This window comes from Pongo pygmaeus, chromosome 20 (assembly GCF_028885625.2).
Source record: "Pongo pygmaeus isolate AG05252 chromosome 20, NHGRI_mPonPyg2-v2.0_pri, whole genome shotgun sequence".
NCBI classification, from domain to species: domain Eukaryota; kingdom Metazoa; phylum Chordata; class Mammalia; order Primates; family Hominidae; genus Pongo; species Pongo pygmaeus.
This window is the reverse complement of record NC_072393.2, coordinates 53,598,246-53,621,845: the sequence shown is the minus strand read 5'-3', so window position 1 is coordinate 53,621,845 and position 23,600 is coordinate 53,598,246. Positions and strand designations below refer to the sequence as shown.

General features: G+C 49.5%; 1 protein-coding gene across 13 annotated transcripts in view; it reads left to right on the top strand.

The window, feature by feature from the left end:
* The window catches only part of ZNF541 (zinc finger protein 541), a 53,109-nt gene that overhangs the window by 12,681 nt on the left and 16,828 nt on the right, over positions 1–23,600 (top strand). For 3 of the 13 annotated variants that reach the window (XM_054462106.2, XM_054462110.2, XM_054462105.2), the window contains exons 3-9: positions 5,366–5,770; positions 11,946–12,201; positions 15,462–17,322; positions 20,506–20,564; positions 21,124–21,283; positions 21,581–21,754; positions 23,015–23,339. In XM_054462106.2, coding sequence (XP_054318081.2) covers positions 5,464–5,770; positions 11,946–12,201; positions 15,462–17,322; positions 20,506–20,564; positions 21,124–21,283; positions 21,581–21,754; positions 23,015–23,339 — 3,142 coding nt within the window. In that variant the 5' untranslated portion in view covers positions 5,366–5,463. Of the gene's footprint in view, positions 1–5,365; positions 5,771–11,945; positions 12,202–15,461; positions 17,323–20,505; positions 20,565–21,123; positions 21,284–21,580; positions 21,755–23,014; positions 23,340–23,600 lie in introns of those variants that run through there. The other 10 variants (XM_054462115.2, XM_054462117.2, XM_054462114.2 and 7 more) reach the window with 7 other exon arrangements.

The window sequence follows — 23,600 nt, the reverse complement described above, 5'->3', positions numbered from 1 at the left end:
CACGTGCCACCATGCCCGGCTAATTAAAAAGATTTTTTTTTCCTAGAGACAGGGTCTGACTTTGTTACCCAGGTTGGTGTCAAACTCCTGGGCCAAAGTGCTGGGATTACAGGTGTGAGCCACTACACCCAGACAGAGCTCAGTCTCTGTGTTGTATAGTTCTGTGGGTTTTGACTATGGTATAATGTCAGGTATGCACTATTAGATTATCATGCAAAATAGTTTCACTCCTCACCCCACAAACCACACAACTGCTGGTCTTTTTATTGTCTCTATAGTTTTGCCTTTTCCAGAATGTGATATAGTGGGAGTCTCACAGTATATAATCTTGTCTTTCTTTTTTTTCAGTATGTAATCTTTTCATACTGGCTTCCTTCACTTAGCAATGTGCATTTAAGGTTCCTCCGTGTCATTGTGTGGCTTGATAGCTTATTGCTTTTTATTCCTGAAGAACATTCCATTGTCTGGATATTCCACAGTTTGTTGATCCAGTCACCTATTGAGGGATGTCTTGATTGCTTCCAGTTTTGGGCAGTTATGAACAAAGCTGCTATAAACATGTGTGTGCAGGCTTTTGTGTGGACTGAAGTTTTCAGCTCAGTTGGATGGATGCCTAAGAGTGTAGTTGCTGGATTGCATGATAAGATTTTATACATATATATATTACAATTATCAAGTAGATGCAGAAAAAAATTATATTTAGCTTTATAAAAAACTGCCAGTGTGGACTTTTTTTTTTTTTTGAGACAGAGTTTTGCCCTTGTCTCCTAGGCTGGAGTGCAGTGGCGCGGTCTTGGTTCATTGCAACCTCCATCTCCCAGGTTCAAGTGATTCTCCTGCCTCAGCCTCCCAAGTAGCTGGGATTACAGGCACCTGCCACCATGCCCAGCTAATTTTTGTGTTTTTAGTAGAAATGGAGTTTCACCATGTTGGCCAGGCTGGTCTCAAACTCCTGATGTCAGGTGATTCACCTGCCTTGGCCTCCCAAAATGCTGGCATAACAGGCATGAGCCACCGTGCCTGGCTCATTTTTCAAAGCCTTTATTTCTCCAAAGTATCCAACTTCCCAGCTTTTCCTCCCTGGCTTTTAGCAAGTCAATTGTTTGCCCCAATCAATATCTTTTGCGCCAGGCTGCAGCGTCTAGTTCATTTGACTTTAATGTTTGCAACAAACGCCCTGGCCGTAGCCACTCTGCACCCCAGAGAGCTGCCACGTAGGCACAAAAAAAGGCAAGATCTTTGCATCGGGCTTTCAGGGAGCCACTGACAGGTCAGACAGACAGACAACCACTGTTCTTTGAAAACCAGATCCTCTCTGTTCCCTCCAGCACCAGGGAACCCACACCAGAAACATGGACTGCTACCTTCAAGACCACTGCTGAGCCAGGGAGTAGGGATGGGGCAGGGGTAAGTTAAATATGCCACAAAGTTCTCCCACTGGGTTTAAGTCACCATTTTTTTTTTTTTTTTTTTTTTGAGACAGTCTTGCTCTGTCACCCAGACTGGAGTGTAGTGGCACAATCTCGGCTCACTACAACCTCTGCTTCTTGGGTTCGAGCGATCCTCCTGCCTCAGCCTCCCAAGTAGCTGGGACTACAGGCATGCACTACCACACCCAGCTAACTTTTATATTTTCAGTAGAGATGGGGTTTTACTATGCTGGCCAGGCTGGTCTCAAACTCCTGGCCTCAGGTGATCTGCCCACCTCGGCCTCCTAAAGTGCTGCGATTACAGGCGTGAGCCACTGCGCCCAGCCTTTTTTTTTTTTTTTTTTTTAACATCAAAGGCATCTTTTTCTTAGGGTTTGCTTGGTTGCTATAAAGCTTTGACTGCTTTCCAGAGTTTTGATAAAGTTGATTTTTTGTTTTTGGTGTTTCTATGGCAAGATGTACAGGGAGCTTTAAAATTACTAATTGAGTCTTTTTCTTTCTTCCTGTCCTGTCCTGTCCTGTCCTTTCTTTCTTTTCTTTCTGAGATGGAGCTTCACTCTGTCGCTCAGGCTGGAGTGCAGTGGCACGATCTCAGCTCACTGCAACCTCTGCTTCCCAGGTTCAAGTGATTCTTGTGCCTCAGCCTCCTGAGTAGCTGAGATTACAGGTGCCCACCATCATGCCCAGCTAAGTTTTTATATTTTTAGTAGAGATGGGGTTTCACCATGTTTGTCAGGCTGGTCCCAAACTCCTGACCTCCAGTGATTTGCCCACCTCGGCCTCCCAGAGTGCTGGGATTACAGGTATGAGCCACTGTGCCTGGCCCAGTCTTTTTATTTCTCATAGGTCTATTCAGAAATTCAGTTTCTTGGCCGGGTGCAGTGGGTCATGCCTATAATCCCAGCACTTTGGGAGGCTGAGGCGGGTGGATCACGAGGTCAGAAGTTCAAGACCACCCTGGCCGAGATGGTGAAACCCCATCTGTACTAAAAATACAAAAAGTTAGCTGGGTGCGGGGGCGGGTGCCTGTAGTCCTAGCTACTTGGGAGGCTGAGGCAGGAGAATGGCGTGAACCTGGGAGGTGGAGCTTGCAGTGAGCAGAGGTGGTGCCACTGCACTCTAGCCTGGGCGACAGAGTGAAACTCTGTCTCGGGAAAAAAAAAAAAAAAAAAAATTAGCTGGGCGTGGTGGTGGGCACCTGTAATCCCAGCTACTCGGGAGGCTGAGGCAGAGAATTGCTTAAACCCGGGAGGCGGAGGATGCAGTAAGCTGAGATTGCGCCACTGCACTCCAGCCTGGGCGACAGAGCAAAACTCCATCTCAAAAAAAAAAAAAAAAAAGAAATTCTGTTTCTTCTTGAGTCAGTTTTGGTAATTTGTATCTTTCTAGCAGTTTGCCCATTTTAATCTGTTGTCTAAATAACTAAGTTAATGTATCTAAGTTATCTAATTTTTTAATTATCTGAATACAGTTGTTTATAATATTCTTTTATTTCTATTTATTTATTTATTTATTTTTTGAGATGGAGTCTCGCTCTGTTGCCCAGGCTGGAGTGCAGTGGCCCGATCTCGGCTCACTGCAAGCTCCGCCTCCTGGGTTCACGCCATTCTCCTGCCTCAGCCTCCTCCCGAATAGCTGGGACTACAAGCGCCCACCACCATGCCCGGCTAATTTTTTGTATTTTTAATAGAGACGGGGTTTCACCATGTTAGCCAGGATGGTCTCGATCTCCTGACCTCATGATCCGCCCACCTCAGCCTCCCAAAGTGCTGGGATTACAGGCGTGAGCCACCACGCCTGGCCTGTAGTGTTCTTTTATAATCCTTTTAATTTTTTCTAAGGTCATTAGTGATGTGTTTCCTCTTTAATTCCTAATTGCAGTACTATGAGTCTTTTCTCTCTTTTCCCTACAGTGCTTTAAAGTAAACTCTGCTCCCCCACTCCCCCTGCCCATTTTGGGGGGAATAAATTCTACTAGTTTAGATGTTATGTGGTTTATTTTTCTTCTCTTGGTGGTTATACTTAGATTCTTTTAGTGTGCAAGCTTAAAAGTATGAAGTTACCATCATCTCTTTTTTTTTTCCCCAATTGACTTAAAACTTTTAGTCATTTTTTGGACCAGGGTCTATAAGGTAGATTCTTAGGCCTTGTGTGTAAAAGTCTATAAGCTCCCAGGCTGAAGTGATCCTCCTGCCTCAGCCTTCTGAATAGCTGGGACTACAGATAGACGCCACCACGCCTGGCTAATATTTTAATTTTTTGTAGAAGCCAGTCTTGCTGTGTTGCCCAGGCTGGTCTCAAACTCTTGGCCTCAAGCAGTCCTCCCTCCTCTGCCTCCCAAAGTGTTGGGGTTACAGATAGGAGCCCTGGCGCCCAGCCTCTTCCCTCTCTCTCTCATGCCTGTATGTTGAGCTCTGTGCTGGCTGACTTTTCCTTAGTCCATTGATGATATTCTTATCTTCGAGGCTTGTTTCTGTTGAGAAGTTTGTCATCAGGGTAATTGTCATTCTTTTGTAGACTTGTAGAATGCTCAGTTTTGTCATCTCTCACTGTGCTATTTTTTTCTAGTTCTTGGGGGTACTTTTCTAGGCTTGCGTGAAGCTTTTCTTTTCATTTATTTAGTTTTCCTATGGATGGTTCAGCTCTTCCAGGGCCCCAGGCCTCTGTTTCCTGGGAACTCAAGGCGCTGTTTCCCTCTCCCACGTGTCTGTTATCATCCCAGGTCCCAGCCGGCAGGGCAGCATTCGATAATACAGAATACGAGCCATATATAGTCTAAATTTCCTAGAAGCCACATTAAAAAGATAAGCAGATGAAGTTAATTTTAATAACATGTTGCATTTAGCCCATTATATGGAAAATATTATCATTCCAGGCTGGGCGCAGTGGCTCACGCCTGTAATCCCAGCATTTTGGGAGGCCAAGGCAGGTGGATCACCTGAGGTCAGGAGTTCGAGACCAGCCTGGGAAACATGGTGAAACCCCATCTCTACTAAAAATAAAAAAATTAGCCGGGTGTGGTGGCATGCGCCTGTAGTCCCAGCTGCTCAGGATGCTAAGGCAGGAGAATCACTTGAACCTGGGAGGCAGAGGTTGCAGTGAGCCGAGATCTCGCCACTCCAGCCTGGGTGACAGAATGAGACTCTATCTCAAAAAAAAGAAAAAGAAAAAGAAAATATTATCATTCCACATTTAATCTATATAGAAATGTATTAAATTAACATTTTTTTGGTACTAAGTTTTCCAAATCCAGTCACATTTCAAGTGCTTCACAGGGCCATGTGTGCTGGTTCACACCTGTAATCCCAGCACTTTGGGAGACCAAGGTGGGAGGATTGCTTGAGCCCAGGAGTTCGAGACCAGCCTGGGCAACATAGTGAGACCCCGTATCTTAAAAAAAAATTATCCATTTTCGATTTGATATCTGTAAAAAATTAAAAGAAAAAATCAAGTACTTCATAACCACATGGAGCTCGTGGCCACCGTATTGGACAAATGGCTCTAGGCCCTGTATCTGATTCTGGTTTTCCCCTGGGGCCTACGTGAGCTTACACCTCCAGCATTGAGTTTTCTTGTTGCTGCTGGCACTTGGGATTTTTCCTGTCTTTTGACCTAGGCTATGTGTTAAAAAATTATCTTTTGTCATATATGTATATGTTTATAGCTGGAGGAAGAGGTCGGTTCAGTCCACCATGTTGCTGGAAGTACTTTTATTTATTTGTTACAACAACCTTGTGAAGGAGGTACTCTTATGCCTAGTTTACAGATGAGGCACCTGGGGCTCGTGGAGCTTAAGTGACTTGCCCAAAGCCACATGGCTGTTATGAGGCAGAGAACAGACCCAGATCGAGGTCTGCTTGCATTGCAAGTCCGTGCTCTGCCCACAATGCTGTTTTGCCACCTAATAACTTTCATTCTTCTTGCTTCATTTTCAGGAATTAGTTGCCATCAAGGGCTCTCTCCTCCCTGTCTCCTTACATGGTTCTGCTTATCTGGAGAGTAGCTCCTGGTCAAGACCTGGCAGTGGAGAGCCATGGACCAGTACAGCCTTGGAGACGAGGGTGCCCTCCCATCAGAAATGCACCTCCCTTCATTTTCAGAGAGCCAAGGGCTCAACTGCAGCGACACCCTCAACCGGGATTTGGGTCCCAACACGCGAGACTTTCTTTATGCTGACCTGAGTGGTCTGGACCCGGACCCCAGCCTCCCAACGCCTGACATGTCCAGCGAGGTGCTGGAGGACAACTTAGACACCCTGTCCCTGTACTCCGGGAAGGACAGTGATTCTGTGAAACTGCTGGAGGAGTACGCAGATTCGGAGTCTCAGGCATCCTTACAAGGTGAGGCTGTCACCTGGGTAGAAGGGCCCTGCAGGATGTTCAGCAGTTTCTGTGGACAGCTAGGGACTGATTCTGCATGGATTGGTTAAGAAAATTTTTCCCTCCTACAGGTGACTTAGGGAACAGTCACCTTTTTTCCTACTTGGGAATTGTTTCCCAATTCTTTTTTTTTTTTTTGAGATGGAATCTTGCTCTGTTGCCCAGGCTGGGGTGCAGTGGCGCGATCTCGGCTCACTTCAAGCTCCACCTCCTGGGTTCATGCCATTCTCCTGCCTCAGCCTCCGGAGTAGCTGGGACTACAGGCGCCCGCCACCATGCCCAGCTAATTTTTTTGTATTTTTAGTAGAAACAGGGTTTCACTGCATTAGCCAGGATGGTCTCTATCTCCTGACCTCATGATCCACCCGCCTCGGCCTCCCAAAGTGCTGGGATTACAGGCGTGAGCCACTGCGCCCGGCCAATTCTTTTTTTTTTTAGGCAGAGTACAGTGGTCTATTCTCCGCTCACTGCAACCTCTGGCTTCTGGGTTCAAGCAATTCTCCTGCCTCAGCTTCCTGAGTAGCTGGGATTACAGGCGCCTGCCACCATGCCCGGCTAACTTTTGTGTTTTTAGTAGAGATGGGGTTTCATCATATTGGCCAGGCTGGTCTCGAACTCCTGACCTCAAGTGATCCTCCCACCTCAACCTCCCAAAGTGGTAGGATTACAGGCGTGAGCCACCACGCTTGGCCCCCAATTCTTAGTAAAGGAAACAGAACACTCATTCTAGGGAATAATGTTCAGAAACTTAGGTGTTTGGGGATATCCTTATCTTTTGTATGGTGTGTGGGCAGATGTTAGCATTTACTGAAGACTTTCCTTCCCATTACCACACCCTAGAGGCTGATTTCACAAAAGACTTTCCTTCCCATTACCACACCTTAGAGGCTGATGTCACATTTCCAGAATGAACTGGGGTCCGGTCCCTTCTGATCTTTGGTTGTCAGACCTTCTTAGACCCCAGTGTCTTTATCCATAAAGCAGGTGGACAATAATATCCTCTCTGCCTCCCCCACAGTAAAACAAAAGAAGGAACTATTGGAAACACACTTCATAGACCTTAAAGCACTGGAGAGATACTCATTTTTGTTTGTTTGTTTTGGTTTGGTTTTTTTTGAGACAGAGTCTCGCTCTGTCGCCCAGGCTGGAGTGCAGTGGCACAATCTCGGCTCACTGCAACCTCCGCCTCCCAGGCTCAAGTGATTCTCCCGCCTCAGCCTCCTGAGTAGCTGGGATTACAAATGTGTGCCACCACACCCAGCTAACTTTTGTATTTTTAGTAGTGAAGGGGTTTCACTATGTTTCCCAGTCTGGTCTCGAACTCCTGAGCTCAAGCAATCTGCCCACCTTGGCCTCCCAAAGTGCTTGGGATTATAGACATGAACCACCACACCTGACCTCACTTGTAAATTTTTAAACGTGTGGGTAAAGTCAGACATATATAGTCTTGCAGAGATAATATGAAGTATATAATTCCATTTAAGTTGTAAGAGTTGGTGTATTTGCTTTCATATTGAAGGTAGACCTTCATACTGAGGGTCACTGAAATAGCTATTCCATTGGACTGTTAGACCATATTCTTGCTGTTTGGACTGTTAAAGTGTTTCTGTGAACAACTTTGTACATGTTGAGTTTTCTTTTGGATTAGTTCTTTGAATATTTTCCTCAAAGTCAGTTTACCCAGATGGAGCATTAAACAATTTTATAGCGCTGGCCGGACATGGTGGCTCATGCCTATAATCTTAGTACTTTGGGAGGCTGAGGGGGGCGGATCGCTTGAGGTAAGGATTTCCACTCCAGCCTAGCCAACATGGTGAAACCCCATCTCTACTAAAAATACAATAATTGGCTAGGCGTGGTGGCTCACGTCTGTAATCCCAGCACTTTGGGAGGCCGAGGCAGGCGGATCATGAGGTCAGGAGTTCGAGACCATCCTGGCTAACATTGTGAAACCTGTCTCTACTAAAAATACAAAAATTATCTGGGCGTGGTGGTACGTGCCTGTAATCCCAGCTACTTGGGAGGCTGAGGCAGGAAAATCGCTTGAACCAGGGAGTCGGAGGTTGCAGTGAGCCGAGACTGCACCACAGCACTCCAGCCTGGCAACAGAGCAAGACTCCGTCTCCAAAAAAAAAAGAATTAGCCTGACATGGTGGTGGTGCCTGTAATCCCAGCCACTCGGGAGGCTGAGGCGGGAGAACTGCTTGAATCTGGGAGGTGGAGGTTACAGTGAGCTGAGATCATGCCACTGCACTCCAGGCTGGGCAACAGAGTGAGACTCCATCTCAACAAATAAATAAATAAATAAATAAATAAATGTTAAAAAACTGCAGAGCCCTTATAACACTGTTTTCTAAGAAGATCAAGTGACTTCCCAGGCTAGTTCCTCTGTTTGCCTGTTTTTCAGTATCCTTGCCAATTTTTATTTATTTATTTATTTTTTTTGAGATGTAGTCTTTCTCTGTCACAAGGTTAGAGTGTAGTGGCGCAATCTTGGCTCACTGCAACCTCCACCTCCCGGGTTCAAGGGATTCTCCTGCCTCAGCCTCCCGAGTAGCTGGGATTGCAGGCACCCACCACCACGCCCAGCTAATTTTTGTATTTTTAATAGAGACGGGGTTTCACCATCTTGGCCAGACTGGTCTCGAACTCCTGACCTCATGATCCACCCTCCTTGGCCTCCCAAAGTGCTGGGATTACAGGCATAAGCCACCGTGCCTGGCCTCCTTGCCAATTTTTAAAAACGTTTTGTTTTCTAGTTTTCTAGTTGCTTTAATAGGCTTTTTTGTTTGTTTGTTTTTTGAGATGGAGTCTCGCTCTATCGCCCAGGCTAGAGTGCAGTGGCGCGATCTCGGCTCACTGTAAGCTCCGCCTCCCGGGTTCACGCCATTCTCCTGCCTCAGCCTCCCGAGTAGCTGGGACCACAGGCGCCCGCCACTGCCCCCAACTAATTTTTTGTATTTTTAGTAGAGACGGGGTTTCACCGTGTTAGCCAGGATGGTCTCGATTTTAATAGGCATTTTTAAGTGACTGAGTAAGGCTAAGGACTTTCACCTGAGGGAGCCCGGTTTTTCCTTGTTGAAACTGTTGGAGTTATTTGACTACTCATTATAGTAATTTCTCAGAGGACAAAGACAAAGGCCAAGCAAGTTCCATGACAAATGGCCACAGGCAGGATTGGGAGGAGAGTCTAGGCCTCAAGACTCCCAGCCCAGTTTCCCTTCTGCTGTGTCTGTCACGCTGCATCTCATGAGCCACAGAGAATTTGCACGTTTGGATCCTTTAGAGCAACCTCCTGCTCTTCCCATGCCCTGGCTCATTGAATTCTTGGATCCCATCTCCATAGTATCCCTGATAAAAAATTATTTCCAAACTTGCCATCTTGGCTGGGCGCGGTAGCTCATGCACTTTGTAATCACAGCACTTTGGGAGGCTGAGGTGGGAGGATCGCTTGAGGCCAGAAGTTTGAGACCAGCCTGGCCAACATGGCAAAACCCCATCTCTACTAAAAATACAAGAATTAGCCTGGCATGGTGGCAGGCGCCTCTAATCCCAGCTACTCAGGAGGTGGAGGCAGGAGAATCACTTGAACCCAGGAGGCAGAGGTTGCAGTGAGCCAAGATGGCGCCATTGCACTCCAGCCTGGGCAACAGAGTGAGACTCCATCTCAACAAACAAACAAACTTGCCATCTCATAAGGCAGTTTAAGCCAGGTGCTTCATAATGGTTCACGCCTGTAATCCCAGCACTTTGGGAGGCCAAGTCAGGAGGATTGCTTGAGTCCAGGAGATTGAGACTAACCTGGGCAACATAGTGAGACCCTGTCTCTATAACAAATAACAATTTAAAAATCAGCTAGGAGTGGTGGTGGCCCGTGTAGTCCCAGCTACTCAATAGGCTGAGGTGGGAGGATCACTTGAGCCCAGGACTTAGAGACTGCAATGAGCTGTGATCGCACCTCTGTACTCTAGCCTGGGTGACAGAATAAGACCCTGTCTCAAGAAATAAAAATAAAAATTAGCTGGGCATGGTGGTGTGCACCTGTAGTCTCACCTGCTTGGGAGGCTGAGTCAGCAGGACTGCTCACGCCCAGGAGTTCAAGGCTGCAGTGAGCTATGATTGCATCTGTGAATAACCCCTGCACTCTAGCCTGGACAACATAGTGAGACCCCATCTCTATTAAGAAAATAACAAGAAATAAGAAATTAAAAAGGCAGGCTGGGCACGGTGGCTCACACCTGTAATCCCAGCACTTTGGGAGGCTGAGGTGGGTGGATCACCTGAGGCCAGAAGTTCGAGACCAGCCTGGCCAACATGGTGAAACCCCATCTCTACTAAAAATACAAAAGTTAGTCGGGCATGGTGGCAGGTACCTGTAGTCCCAGCTACTGCAGAGGCTGAGGCTTGAACCTGGGAGGCAGAGGTTACAGTGAGCCGAGATTGTGCCACTGCACTCTAGCCTGGGCAACAGAGTAAGACTCAGTCTCAAACAAAAAATAAATACATAAATAAAAAAGACAGTCTAATCCACCTTTCAGGTCAATCTAAAAAGTAGAAAAATCTTTTATTATTCCTTCATCTAACATACAGTTATTGAGTGCCTATGAGTGCCAGAATGGGAACTCTAGCACCTGAGAACACAGCAGTGAGCAAGGCCAAGTCCTTGCATCCGTGGCCCTATGTTTCCAGTGGTGTGAGGTCAGCTTCCCTTTAATTTTCATTCACCAAGCCTAGCTCTACAACAAATAACAATTTAAAAATCAGCTGGGAGTGGTGGTAGCCCGTGTAGTCCCAGCTACTCAATAGGCTGAGGTGGGAGGATCACTTGAGCCCAGGACTTAGAGACTGCAATGAGCTGTGATCGCACTACTGTACTTAGAGCAAGACAGAAGCAGTCTGCTGTCTCCTGTATACACTGGCCCTTCAGATATTTGAAGACGTCTGACCTCTCCAAACTGAATATTCCCAGTTCCTTTAACTGTTTCTTGGGTGATGTGATTCATAACTCTATATTTTATCATTTTATCCAAGGGATACATAAAATATAAACAATTTACCTATACAAAAAGAAAATAAAACCAGCTCATAATCCTACTAGTCCATCTGATTCTTTCTTTCTTTCTCTTTCTTTCTTCCTTTCTTTCTCTTTCCTTTCTTTCTTTCCTTTCCTTCTTTCCTTCTGTCCTTCTCTCTTTCTCTTTCCTTCTTTCCTTCCTTCCTTCCTTCTTTCTTTCTCTTTCTCTCTTTCTCTTTCCTTCCTTCCTCCCTCCTTCCTGTCTTTCTTTCTGTCTTTCCTTCTGTTTGTCTTTCTTTCTTTCTTCCTTTCTTTCTTTTCTTTTCTTTTCTTTTTTCTTTTCTTTTTCTTTTTCTTTGACAGAGTCCCACTCTGTCGCCCAGGCTAGAGTGCAGTGGTGCTATCTCAGCTTACTGCAGCTTCCACCTCCTGGGTTCAAGCAGTTCTCGTGCCTCAGCCTCCCAAATAGCTGGGATTACAGACACACACCACCATGCCCAGCTAATTTTTGTATTTTTGGTAGAGACGGGGTTTCACCATGTTGGCCAGGCTCGTCCTGAACTCCTGACCTCAAATGATCCGCCTGCTTCGGCCTCCCAAAGTGCTGGGATTACAGGTGTGAGCCACCACGCCCAACCCAGATATTAGGTTGTTTATCACATTTCAGCAGGAAAAGCAGTGTGACGGTTTACCCCCTTGCAGCTAGGTCTTTGTACAAAAGCTACATGATTTCCTCATGTGAAAACCCCCGAAACAGAGTTGGCTGGGTGTGTGCAAGGATTTCCACTCTCCCAAGGTTTTGGATAATATATTTCTAATTGCCCTTCCAAAAGTACCAGGTGATGGTGTGGTCATAAAGCCCAGCCCATTGCGGTCATGCTGCTCTGGAAGGGCTTCAGCCTGCAGTCATCCCTCCACACGTGGCACCAAGTACGGGTGCCATCCTGCAGGGCTTCTGTTCCCCTCACCTGCTCCCGAACCTTGTTTACTTTGTGTGGAGCAAGAGTTCTTGCACGACACTTAGAAGGCCACCATGGTTCTAAGAGGTGTGGAGTACCTTAGTCGCACTTTTCACTTGGTTGCCTTGGCTGTGTATAACCTGTGCTTTCTCCCTCTGTTTAGACCTGGGGCTAGGTGTGCTTAAGGCTAAAGAGGCTGACGAAGGAGGAAGGGCCACCTCGGGGAGTGCCAGGAAAGGAAAGCGGCAGCACAGTTCCCCTCAAAACCCACTTCTGGACTGCAGCCTGTGCGGGAAGGTGTTCAGCAGTGCCAGTTCTCTGAGCAAGCACTACCTGACACACAGCCAGGAAAGGAAGCACGTCTGCAAAATCTGCAGCAAGGCCTTTAAGCGCCAGGACCACCTGTATGTAGGAGTCTGGTCAGAAAAACATCTGTTCAGGGGCTGGGGGTGGAGCATGTTCCTGGGTCTTCCTATCCTCCCAGATCAACCTGTCTCGTCTTCTGTTGGGTTTTCCAGATGTGTATTACCTCTGCTCAGCCGCAGCCACAGCCACTCCATGCTTTTTTTTTTTTTTTTTTGTCTGTCATCCAGGCTGGAGTGTAGTGGCATGATCTTGGCTCACTGCAGCCTCTGCCTCCCGGGTTTAAGTGATTCTCCTGCCTCAGCCTCCTGAGTAGCTGGGATTACAGGTGCCCACCACCACGCCCGGCTAATTTTTGTATTATTTTTAGTAGAGACAGGGTTTCGCCATGTTGGCCAGGCTGGTCTTGAACTCCTGACCTCAAGTGATCCTCCCGCCTCGGCCTCCCAAAGTTCTGGGATTACAGGCGTGAGCCACCGTGCCCAGCCCACTCTGTTCTTCTCACATCATCAGGGCGCAGGGAAGAGAGTGGGTGCTGTCCCGGCCCCTAAATTCACACCTGTGAGGAAGCTACTGCTTCTGTTTGCAGATGGGCCCCTTGTGGGTTAAAAACGCCTAACAGCTGGCTCCTGAGTCAATTGTGTCATGGGAGGAGTTGGGCTAACTTTATAGGGCTATGTCCTGAGTCTCTGGTAGGTGTCTGAGGAAAACGGATCTGTGTTCTCTGTGTGTTTGGATAGCACGGGACATGAAAGATGAGACGCCTGCTTCTAGAACATGGCAATGGAGCATGAACCTTTGTTTTTCTTTTCTTTTTTTTTTTTGAGACGGAGTCTTGCTCTGTCACCCAGGCTGGAGTGCAGTGGCGCGATCTCGGCTCACTACAACATTCGCCTCCCAGGTTCAAGCGATTCTCCTGCCTCAGCCTCCCAAGCAGCTGGGACTACAGGCGCATGCCACCCCTGCCCAGCTAATTTTTGTATTTTTAGTAGAGACGGGGTTTCACCATATTGGCCAGGCTGGTCTCAAACTCCTGACCTCGTGATCCACCTGCCTCAGCCTCCCAAAGTGCTGGGATTACAAGCGTGAGCCACTGTGCCCGGCCCCAGCTTTGCTTTGCTTTTCTATTTTTTTTTGTTGTTTGTTTTTTTGGGTTTTTTTCTTTTTTAAAAAACTCATTCTTTCCTTTTAACTTTTGACTTAAAAAGTGTCAGGAGCAAAATTTCTTTTTTTTTTTTTTTTTTTTTGGACAGTCTTGCTCTGTCACTCAGGCTGGAGTGCAGAGGTGTGATCTCAGCTCACTGCAGCCTCTGCCTCCTGGGTTCAAGTGATTTTCCTGCCTCATCCTCTTGAGTAGCTGGGACTACAGGCATGCACTACCATGCCTGGCTAATTTTTGTATTTTTAGTAGAGACGGGGTTTCTCCATATTGGCCAGGAGTAGACTCCTGGCCTCAAGTGATGTGCGCGACTCGGCCTCCCCAAAGTGCTGGGATTACAGGTGTGAGCTACCGCTTAATGTCTTGGAAATGATAAGCTTGTCTTGCCTGTGGGGGAAAGAAAGACAGATGTTTTTCAAACCAGGAGACCTGCAAGTGGGAGATGAAAGTACTTTGCATTCTTACTGGGCTCCTCCCTTTCACAGGGGGCTTTGACTAATCCATCTTTCATCTTATCCTCTCACCCACACCTACCCCAGAAAAGGGAGCCAATTTGCTCATGTCACAAGTTGGTAACAGCTGGGGGTAGAACTTAGGTCTCCTGATTCCCTCTTTGTTGCGTCCCTCAGACAGAGGCCGAGGGTGAGCCTTTGGGGAAAGACTTTATGATTTAGTCCACATCGACTAGGACTGTCCAGAGCCGGGCTCTTGGGGGCCCAGAGGGTGATGTACTCCTCTGCTTATATTTATAATGTGTTAATGCAGAGGTAGGTGTGATGCAATACATATTTACATGCATTTCTGTTTGCAGAAACTATAGGCACATTTGGCTGTTTGGCTCTATAATGTTTCTTTGGATTGGGCCTCTGTAAATCGGCTTCTTTGCTGTGGGGGGTTCCAGGTAGCATCTTCTTAGGGGTCTGCCACGGTAAGGCACAGGTTCCTTTGTTAAAGGAAGGATCGTCCCCAAGTTAGCATCTCCTCCAGTCTATTCTGCAGAATTCTGGTTCTCAGGAATGCTAATAGGGGCTTTTTGAAAACAAAACCAAAAACAGTTCTCTGGGCAAATAAGTTTGAGAGACACTGAAAGTTAAACAGGTCTCTCTCTGTGTGGCTTTTACATTTGCTACTGTGTGCCGGGTACAGTGGCTCACGCCTGTAATCTCAGCACTTTGGGAGGCCAAGGTGGGCAGATCACTTGAGGGTCAGGAGTTCGAGACCAGCTTGGCTAACAAGGCAAAACCCCGTCTCTACTAAAAATACAAAAATTAGCTGGGCGTGGTGGCACGCACCTGTAGTCCCAGCTACTTGGAGGCTGAGGCACAAGAATCGCTTGAACGTGGTGGGCAGAGTTGCAGTGAGCCAAGATCGTGCCATTGCACTCCAGCCTGGGTACAGAGCAATCCGTCTCAAAAACAAAAAATTAATTCAGTTTGCTACTGTGCATTGTGAACCTCCAAGGAGTGAATGGTGTTTTTTCAAAACTTATTTATCAGCTGCGCCAAAGTCCTTGAGGAGCAACTCTAGAGGTCTATGTGTTCCTTGGGAACCCATTCTGGGGAAGTCTGATTTGGCCTCAGTGGATTTTATTTTTATTTTTTAAAATTTTATTTATTTGTTTGTTTGTTTATTTATTGAGATAGAGTCTCACTCTGTTGCCCAGGCTGGAGTGCAGTGGTGCGATCTCAGCTCATTGCAACCTTCATCTCCTGGGTACAAGTGATTCTCTTGCCTCAGCCTCCTCAGTAGCTGGGATTACAGGCATGTGCCACCACACCCAGCTAAATTTTTTGTATTTTTAGTAGAGACGGGTTTTAACATGTTGGCCAGGCTGGTCTCAAACTCCTGACCTCAAGTGATCCACCCACCTCGGCCTCCCAAAGTGCTGGGATTACAGGCATGAGCCACTGTGCCCCGCTGGATTTTTTTTTACTTTTCTGTAAGGGGTTTGCTTAAAGGTGAGGGGAGAGGAACTCCCCTGCCAGATGGCTTTGACTGAAGCAGGGTTTGCTGGGTGGTCTTACCTGGTGGGGGCTGAGTACAATTTCTGAATTGTGGTGCAACTGTACCACAGACTTTTGGGGGCCGCCAGGGTCCTACAGCAGAAAGCCCGGTCCCAGGTGCCCCGGTGACGCCCCTGCTTGTGTCTGGCTTCAGGACCGGGCACATGCTCACCCACCAGAAGACAAAGCCCTTCGTGTGCATCGAGCAGGGCTGTAGCAAGAGCTACTGCGACTACCGCTCTCTGCGCCGGCACTACGAGGTCCAGCACGGCCTGTGCATCCTGAAGGAAGCCCCCACGGAGGAAGAGGCCTGCGGGGACTCCCCCCACGCCCACGAGTCGGCCGGCCAACTGCCCCCCAGCAGCCTGCGGTCCCTGGTGCCCCCAGAGGCCAGGTCCCCCGGCTCCCTCCTGCCCCACCGGGACCTCCTGCGCCGTATCGTGAGTAGCATCGTCCACCAGAAGACCCCTTCTCCTGGCCCAGCCCTGGCGGGGGCTTCAGACACCGAAGGGAGGAACACTGCCTGTCCCTGCCCCGCCTCATCGGGGTCCTCGTCCTGCACCCCAGCCGGCCCCCCCGCGACCCCAGCAGCGCTGGACACCGAGCTTCCGGAGGAGCCTCGCCTCCCACAGAAAGAGCCGGCCACTGACGTGTTCACAGCCCCTAATTCCAGGGTCGCCGGGAACGGCGCCCCCGACCCGCCAGAGCCGGAGCCAGAGCCAGATACCGCGCTGCTCCAGGCCCGGTCCACCGCGGAGTCCTGGCCCGAGGGCGGCTCCGTGCCTGCCTGCCTGCCTCTCTTCCGAGGCCAGATGGTCCCTGCCAGTTCCCAGCCATCGAGCCACAGCTTCCAGTGGCTCCGGAACCTGCCGGGCTGCCCCAAAAGCAAAGGCAACAACGTGTTTGTTGTCCACAAGCCCTCGGCCGTGCCCTCGCGGGAGGGCTCCGAGTGTGGCCTGGGACTCAGCAGCGCAAGCCCCTCAGAGGAGTCCCCGCCCGGCCCCGGCGGCGGCCTGGAGGACGCGCTGCCCTTCCCTCCCGCGCTCCTCAGGGCCCCCGGGGAGGCCCTGAGCGACCCCAGGTCGGCCAGCGGAGAAGATGACCCCTGCGCCCCCAAGAAGGTCAAGCTCGACTGCGACTCCTTCCTGTGCCAGAACCCCGGGGAGCCCGGCCTCCAGGAGGCCCAGAAGCCAGGGGGGCTCCCGGCGGATGCCTTGCCGCTCTTCCGCCAGCTCTTCCTCAAGTCGCAGGAGCCTCTTGTGAGCCACGAGCAGATGCAGGTGTTCCAGATGATCACCAAGTCCCAGCGGATCTTCTCCCACGCCCAGGTCGCAGCAGCCTCCTCCCAGCTCCCTGCGCCCGAGGGCAAGCCAGCCGCCCTGAGGCCGCTGCAGGGGCCGTGGCCGCAGCAGCCCCCGCCACTGGCTCCTGCTGTGGACTCTCTCCACGCCGGCCCTGGAAACACCGAGGCAGAGGGCTCCCCAGCCCGCAGGAGGAAAACCGCACCCGGGGTTCCCAGAGAGGCCTCCCCCGGCAGCACGAGACGAGACGCAAAGGGAGGACTGAAAGTGGCCGCGTTTCCAACGCCTCTTGCAGCGCCGTCTCTGGAGTCTTCCAGGAATCCAGACATCTCTTCTCTGGCCAAGCAGTTGCGATCCTCTAAAGGGACCTTGGACCTGGGGGACATCTTCCCCTCCACAGGCCAACGGCAGACCCAGTTAGGTGGGGAGGAGCCACCGGGAGCCTCGCTGCCCAGGAAGCAGGCCCCAGCCGAGAATGGCGCGGCTTCAAGGACCACGAAAGGTGGAAAGGGCCCAGCCTGCTCCCGGGGTGGAGGCTACCGGCTCTTGGGCAACCCCAGGGCCCCGCGATTCTCCGGCTTCCGGAAAGAGAAGGCGAAGATGGATATGTGCTGTGCGGCTTCTCCGAGCCAGGTAGCCATGGCCTCCTTCTCATCGGCCGGGCCCCCCGCAGATCCCTCCAAGTCCAAGCTGACAATATTCAGCAGAATCCAGGTACCAGCTCTCTCTCACGTGGCCTGACCAGAGTGGAGTGAGTTTCCTTTGCATTTGTTAGTTGTCCAGGCATTTTATTTCATTTCAGAGAGTCCCTAGATGCAATTTTACAGAGGAAGAAATTAAGGTTCCAAAAGATTGTGGTTTTCCCTACTAAAAAAAAAAAAGACCAGAATGAGGCCAGGTGAGGTGGCTTACGCCTGTAATCCCAGCCCTTTGGGATGGGAGGCCGAAGTGGGGAGACTGCTTGAGCTCAGGAGTTCGAGATCAGCCTAGGCAACATGGCGAAACCCAGTCTGTACCAAAATTTAAAAAAATTAGCTGGGCGTGGTGGCACACGCCTGTAGTCCCAGCTACTCGAGAGGCTGAGGTGGGAGAATCGCTTGAACCTGAGAGGTGGAGGTTTCAGTGAGCTGAGATTGTGTCTCTGCACTCCATCCTGGGCAACAGAGCAAGACCCTGTCTAAAAAAAAAAAAAAAAAAATCAACATGAGGATATCCCAGAGTTGTTCAAAACACTGTTATCTCACAAAGCCTTTTTTGCTTTTTTTTTTTTTTTCTCTCGTTTCCCTTTGGATTTGCCTTTTTAGAATCTTCAGAGGAAATGAAGGTAGATGCCCTCTTTCCTTTAAAGATTCCTGCTTGAAATGACCATGTGTTTTCTGATTGTGAGTCATGGTTTCCACAAGCACAAGTTGGCACCTGCATTGTGCCCCACACTTAAGCACATTGATAATTATTCACTGGTTCCTCCAGACGTGCTTGGAGGACCTGGTCTGAAGAGCTCATCCAGGTCTCCCGACTCCAGGTCCAACCTGGGCAATATGGCGAAACCCCGTCTCTACCAAAACTTAAAATAATTAGTTGGGCATGGTGGCGCACGCCTGTGGTCCCAGCTACTCAGGAGGATGAGTAGCTTCCCATCATACCACAGCTACCTCATTTTTGTTTTATTAATAGCTTTATTATTCAGGTGCCATATAATGCACCATTTTATTTTTTATATATTTTTTAGAGATGGGGGGGGTCTCGCTATGTTGCCCAGCCTAGTCTTGAGTCTTGAACCCCTGGGCTCAAGCAATCCTCTCATCTCGGCCTCCTAAAGTGTTGGGATTACAGGCATAAGCCACCATGCCCAGCCAAATCCACCACTTTATTTTATTTTTTAAATTTATTTTATTTATTTATTTATGATGAAGTCTCACTCTGTCGCCCAGGCTGGAATGCAGTGGCGCTATCTCAGCTCACTGCAGCCTCCGCCTCCTGGGTTCAAGCAGTTCTCTGCCTCAGCCTCTGAGTAGCTGGGATTACAGGCATGCGCCACCATGTCTGGCTAATTTTTGTATTTTTAGTAGAGATGAGGTTTCACCATCTTGGCCAGGCTGGTCTTGAACTCCTGACCTCGTGATCCACCCGCCTCGGCCTCCCAAAGTGCTGAGATTACAGGTGTGAGCCACTGTGCCTGGCCAAATTTATTTTTGAGACAGAGTCTCACTCTGTTGCCCAGGCTGGAGTATAGTGGTGCAATCTTGGCTTACTGCAGCCTCTGCCTCCCAAGTTCAAGCAATTCTCCTGCCTGGGCCTTCCAAGTAGCTGCGATTACAGGCACACATCACCATGCCCAGCTAATTTTTGTATTTTTAGTAGAGCCAGGGTGTCATTGTGTTGGCCAGGCTGGTCTTTCCTGACCTCAGGTGATCTGCTTGCCTTGGCCTCCCAAAGTGCTGGGATTACAGGCATGAGTCATGGTGCCCGGCCTGAATACACCATTTTAAAGCATTAGCATTGGGTAATTTGTAGTATATTCACAAGATCGTGCAACCATCCCCACTCTTTGCCAGAACAGTTTCATCTCCCCAAAAGGAACTCCACATTTCTTAGTCATCACCCACAATCTTGCCCTCCCCCCAGGGCCTGGCAGCCATGAGTCTCCTTTCTGTCTTTGTGGATGTGTCTGTTCTGGACACTGCATATGAGTGGAATCATGCACTCTGTGGCTTTCGTATCTGGCTTCCTTCACTCAGTGTGACGTTTTCCAGGCTCATCCATGGGGTGGCAAACGGCAGAGCTGCATTCCTTTCCATGACTGAGTGATCCTCTGTTGGATGGATAAGGTCGTGTTTTATTTGTCTGTTCATCAGTGGATGGACATTTGGGTTGTTTCCACTTTTTGGCTATTTTGAATATAGTGCTGCTGTGAATATTCACCCATGTACAAATTTTTATGGGGATTTATGTTCTAGGAGTAGAATCGCCAGGTCGTACAGCAGCTCTCTGTTTTAGGTCTGAGGAACTACTAGGCTGTTTTGCTTATTTCCTCTTCCCACCCACAGTGTATGAGGGCTCCACATTCTCCATGTCCTCACTAACACTTGTTATTGTCCGTGGTTTGTTTAAATTATAACTACCCTGGTGGGTGTGAAGCAGTATCTCATTGTGGTTTTGATTTGTATTTCCCCGTGGCTGCTGATGTTGAACACCTTTCTGTGTGCTTATTGGCCATCTGTGTATCTTTCTAGAAGAAATGTCTGTTCAGGTCCTTTGCTTATTTTTTAAAATCAAATTACTATTTTTTGAGTTCTGTATATATTCTGGATGCAAGACCCTTATCTGACACATGACTTGCAAATATTCTCTCATTTTGTGGTCTTTCTTTTCACCTTATTTATGATACCATTTGCAGGACAAAAGTTTTTATTTATTTATTTATTTTTTTTTGAGACAGGGTCTCACTCTGTCACTCAGGCTGGAGTGAAGTTGTGCGATCATGGCTCACTGCAACCTTGAACTCCTGGGCTCAAGTGATTCTCCACCTCAGCCTCCTGAGTCGCTGGGACCTCAGGCCCACGCCAGTATGCCAGGCCAATTTTTGTATTTTTTGTAGAGATGGGGTTTTGCCATGTTGCCCAGGCTGGTCTCAGACTCCTGGGCTGAAGCAATCCTCCCACCTCGGCCTCCCAAAGTCCTGGGATCACAGGCATGAGCCACCATGCCTGGCTAAAAGTTTTACATTTTGATGAAGTCTAATTTGTCTGTTTTGCTTTGGTGTCTTGTCTAAGAAACCACTGTCTAATCCAAGGTCATGAAGATTTACTCCGATGTTTTCTTCTGAAAGTCTGTAATTTGAGCTCTTCTTGCCTCTTCATTTCGGATGTGTTGGTTCAGATGCATTTTCATCTTCAGGGTGGAAACATCTACAGGCTCCCCCATCCGGTGAAGGAAGAGAACGTGGCAGGCGGAGGGTAAGTTAAGAAGCCCCCGATCCTGCATGCACCCCGACAGGAGTCCTCTGGCCTTCCTGTGCTGGCCCTGGACAAGTGAGTGGGGAGGATGTTTTCAGTCCTAATGGGATTAGGGTACAGCCTCCATTTTTTAGGGTTTATCAAGAGTAGTCAGGCTGAGCGCGGTGGCTCACGCCTGTAATCCCAGCACTTCAGGAGGCCGAAGCAGGGGGATCATTTGAGGTCAGGAATTCGAGACCAGCCTGGCCAACATGGTGAAACTATGTCTCTACTAGAAATATAAAAATTAGCCACGTATAATGGCACACACCTGTAATCTTAGCTACTTGGGAGGCTGAGGCACGAAAATCACTTGAACCCAGGAGGCAGAGGTTACAGTGAGCCAAGATGGTGCCACCGCACTCCAGCCTGGGCAACAGAGTGAGACTCCATCTCCAAAAAAAAAAAAAAAGTTAGTGGATTGGAGTTATAGACAAAAAAGAAAAAAAAAACAAAAAATCAGTGATCAAGGACAGAGTCCTAATCTCCCACTCTTCTTTCCTGCCATGTCTACCCACAGTAACCAGCAAAACGGCAGTCCCACAGACTGGACGGAGCCCAGGAGCACTTTTGTCTGCAAGAACTGCAGCCAGATGTTTTATACGGAGAAAGGGCTGAGCAGCCACATGTGTTTTCACAGCGACCAGTGGCCGTCACCTCGAGGGAAGCAGGAACCGCAGGTGAAGGGGGACAACCAGTGGCTTGGTGGTTACTGGGTTTCTGGCAGGCCTCTGGGGAGTAAACGAAACTGGTGTCACTTATTTCAGGATGGGGACGTCACTCTGGGTCGGGGGCTGGAGTCAGGCTGTGTGGCTCTCCAGGGGCAGGCCATTGCCATGGGCTGCAGCAGCTCTCCAGCTTAGTCCGTGCCACAGACTCACTGCTGTTTTCTATGACGGCTTTTTTTGCTGAAGCAACTCTTCCTTTCCCCACCTACCTTATCTCTTAAAGAGCCATCTCTTCTCTTCTGTGTTTAGGTGTTTGGCACAGAGTTTTGCGAGCCGCTAAGACAGGTGCTGAGGCCAGAAGGGGACAGGCATAGTCCCCCAGGAGCCAAGAAGCCCTTGGACCCCACAGCTGCAGCCCCTTTGGTGGTCCCCCAATCGATCCCCGTGGTTCCAGTGACCCGACACATAGGGAGCATGGCCATGGTGGGTGCTTGTCGGTCTGCCTCCTTCCTACCACTGCCCCCAGCTGCTGGGGGAAGCCGTAGGAAAAACCCAAACCAGATACCACGGAAAATCTTTGACTCCAGGCTGGGCGTGGTGGCTCATGCCTGTAATCTCAGCACTTTGGGAGGTTGAGGCGGGTGGATTGCCTGAGCTCAGGTATTCGAGACCAGCCTGGGCAACATGGTGAAACCCCGTCTCTACTAAAAATACAAAAAAATTAGCTGGGCATGGTGGCAGGCACCTGTAAACCCAGCTACTCGGGAGGCTGAGGCCCAAGAATCACTTGAACCCGGGAAGCAGAGGTTGCAGTGAGCTGAGATCACACCACTGCACTCTAGCCTGGGTAACAGAGTGAGACTCTGTCTCAAAAAAAAAAAAAGAAAATCTTGATCCAGAAGAACCTGGTTTGCATGTTAATTCAGTCGTTCAGCATTCACTGAGCCCCTCTGTGCCGGGCCCTGTGCTAGGTGGTGCTGGGGACACAGAGGTGACCACAATAGCCTGGGCCCTGCCTCCCAGGGCTCCCAGTCCAGTGGAGGAGACAGGCGTGTCCCCAGACAGTGACAACCCAGAGTAGGCAGAGCTGGGAGCAGAGGGAGCCCAGAGAGTTCCCAGGGGGCTCCTGACCCAGCCTGAGGAGGTAAGGGAGGGCTTCCTGGAGGAGGAGGTATGGGAGCTGAGACCTGGAGGATGAGGAAGAGTAGGGCTGGCAGAGCGGAGAGGAGATTTTGTGGAGGCGAGAGAGAGCATGGTGAGTTACGAGTGATCAGTCTCGTAGGGCTTGTCTCTGCAGCCTGTACTGGAGGACCCCCTACTGGAGAAGCTCCTGCTGGACTCGGGGACAGAGTCCATGGACCTGAAGGTCCCCTGAGTCAGTGGCTGGGTCATTTGGGTGCTTGTCATTTGGGTGGAGCAGCATTTCTTTCTTATCACCGTCACACTCTATCTTTGGGGATCTCTCTCTTTTTAAGGGCCAGTCATCTTAATGATTGAGGCCGTTCTCACACAGAGTCAGGGGCTCTGCTGGGGCAGTGGGTGCAGGAGAAGGCTGCAGCCAGATCATCGCCAGGCTCAGTACCTCAGGTCTGGCCCAGGTGTGGCCGGCCTCCTTCGCCAGGCATGCATTTCCTAGTTTCCTGTCTCTGGCCAGTCTCCTTTTCCTGCTCTCTTTCCATCCTGGAGATGGAGTGGTGCAGTAGGCGGCTTCAGGCGACCACCTGTGGTTCTAAACTTCTTCAGGAACAAGAGAAAGACGGGGAGGAGCGAGACAGCAAGGAGAGCAGCCAGCAGAGAAAGCGGAAGAAGCGGCCCCCACCCAAGGGGCTGTTCATCCCTCCTCCACCCTCCACGGCTGGGGAGCCCGGCCCTGCAGGATGCCACCAGAGCCGCCTGCGGTCGCCCATGTTCCTGGTGGACCGCCTCCTGAAGGGCTTATTCCAGTGCTCCCCCTACACACCGCCCCCAATGCTCAGCCCCATCCGGGAGGGCTCTGGGGTGTACTTCAACACCCTCTGTTCCACGTCCACTCAGGCCAGCCCTGACCAGCTTATCAGCTCCATGCTCGGTGAGTGAGGCTGGGGCACTCACTCTGTGATCCCAGGGTGGATTGCCTGCGGACCACAGCCACTCTCCCTTGTAGCATTGGGTTCAGTGATTGTCTCCTGCCTGGGTGTACCTAGTCTGTGTGTTCCTTTGCTATTCAGATGCGCCTCAGGACTGATCTAAGTGCCTTCTAGTGCATAGAATTTTACAGCCCGAAAGAAAATGTAGAGGCCATTTAGCCTGACCATGCTTCTGCCTGCCCTTCTGTGTCATTTTCTTTTTC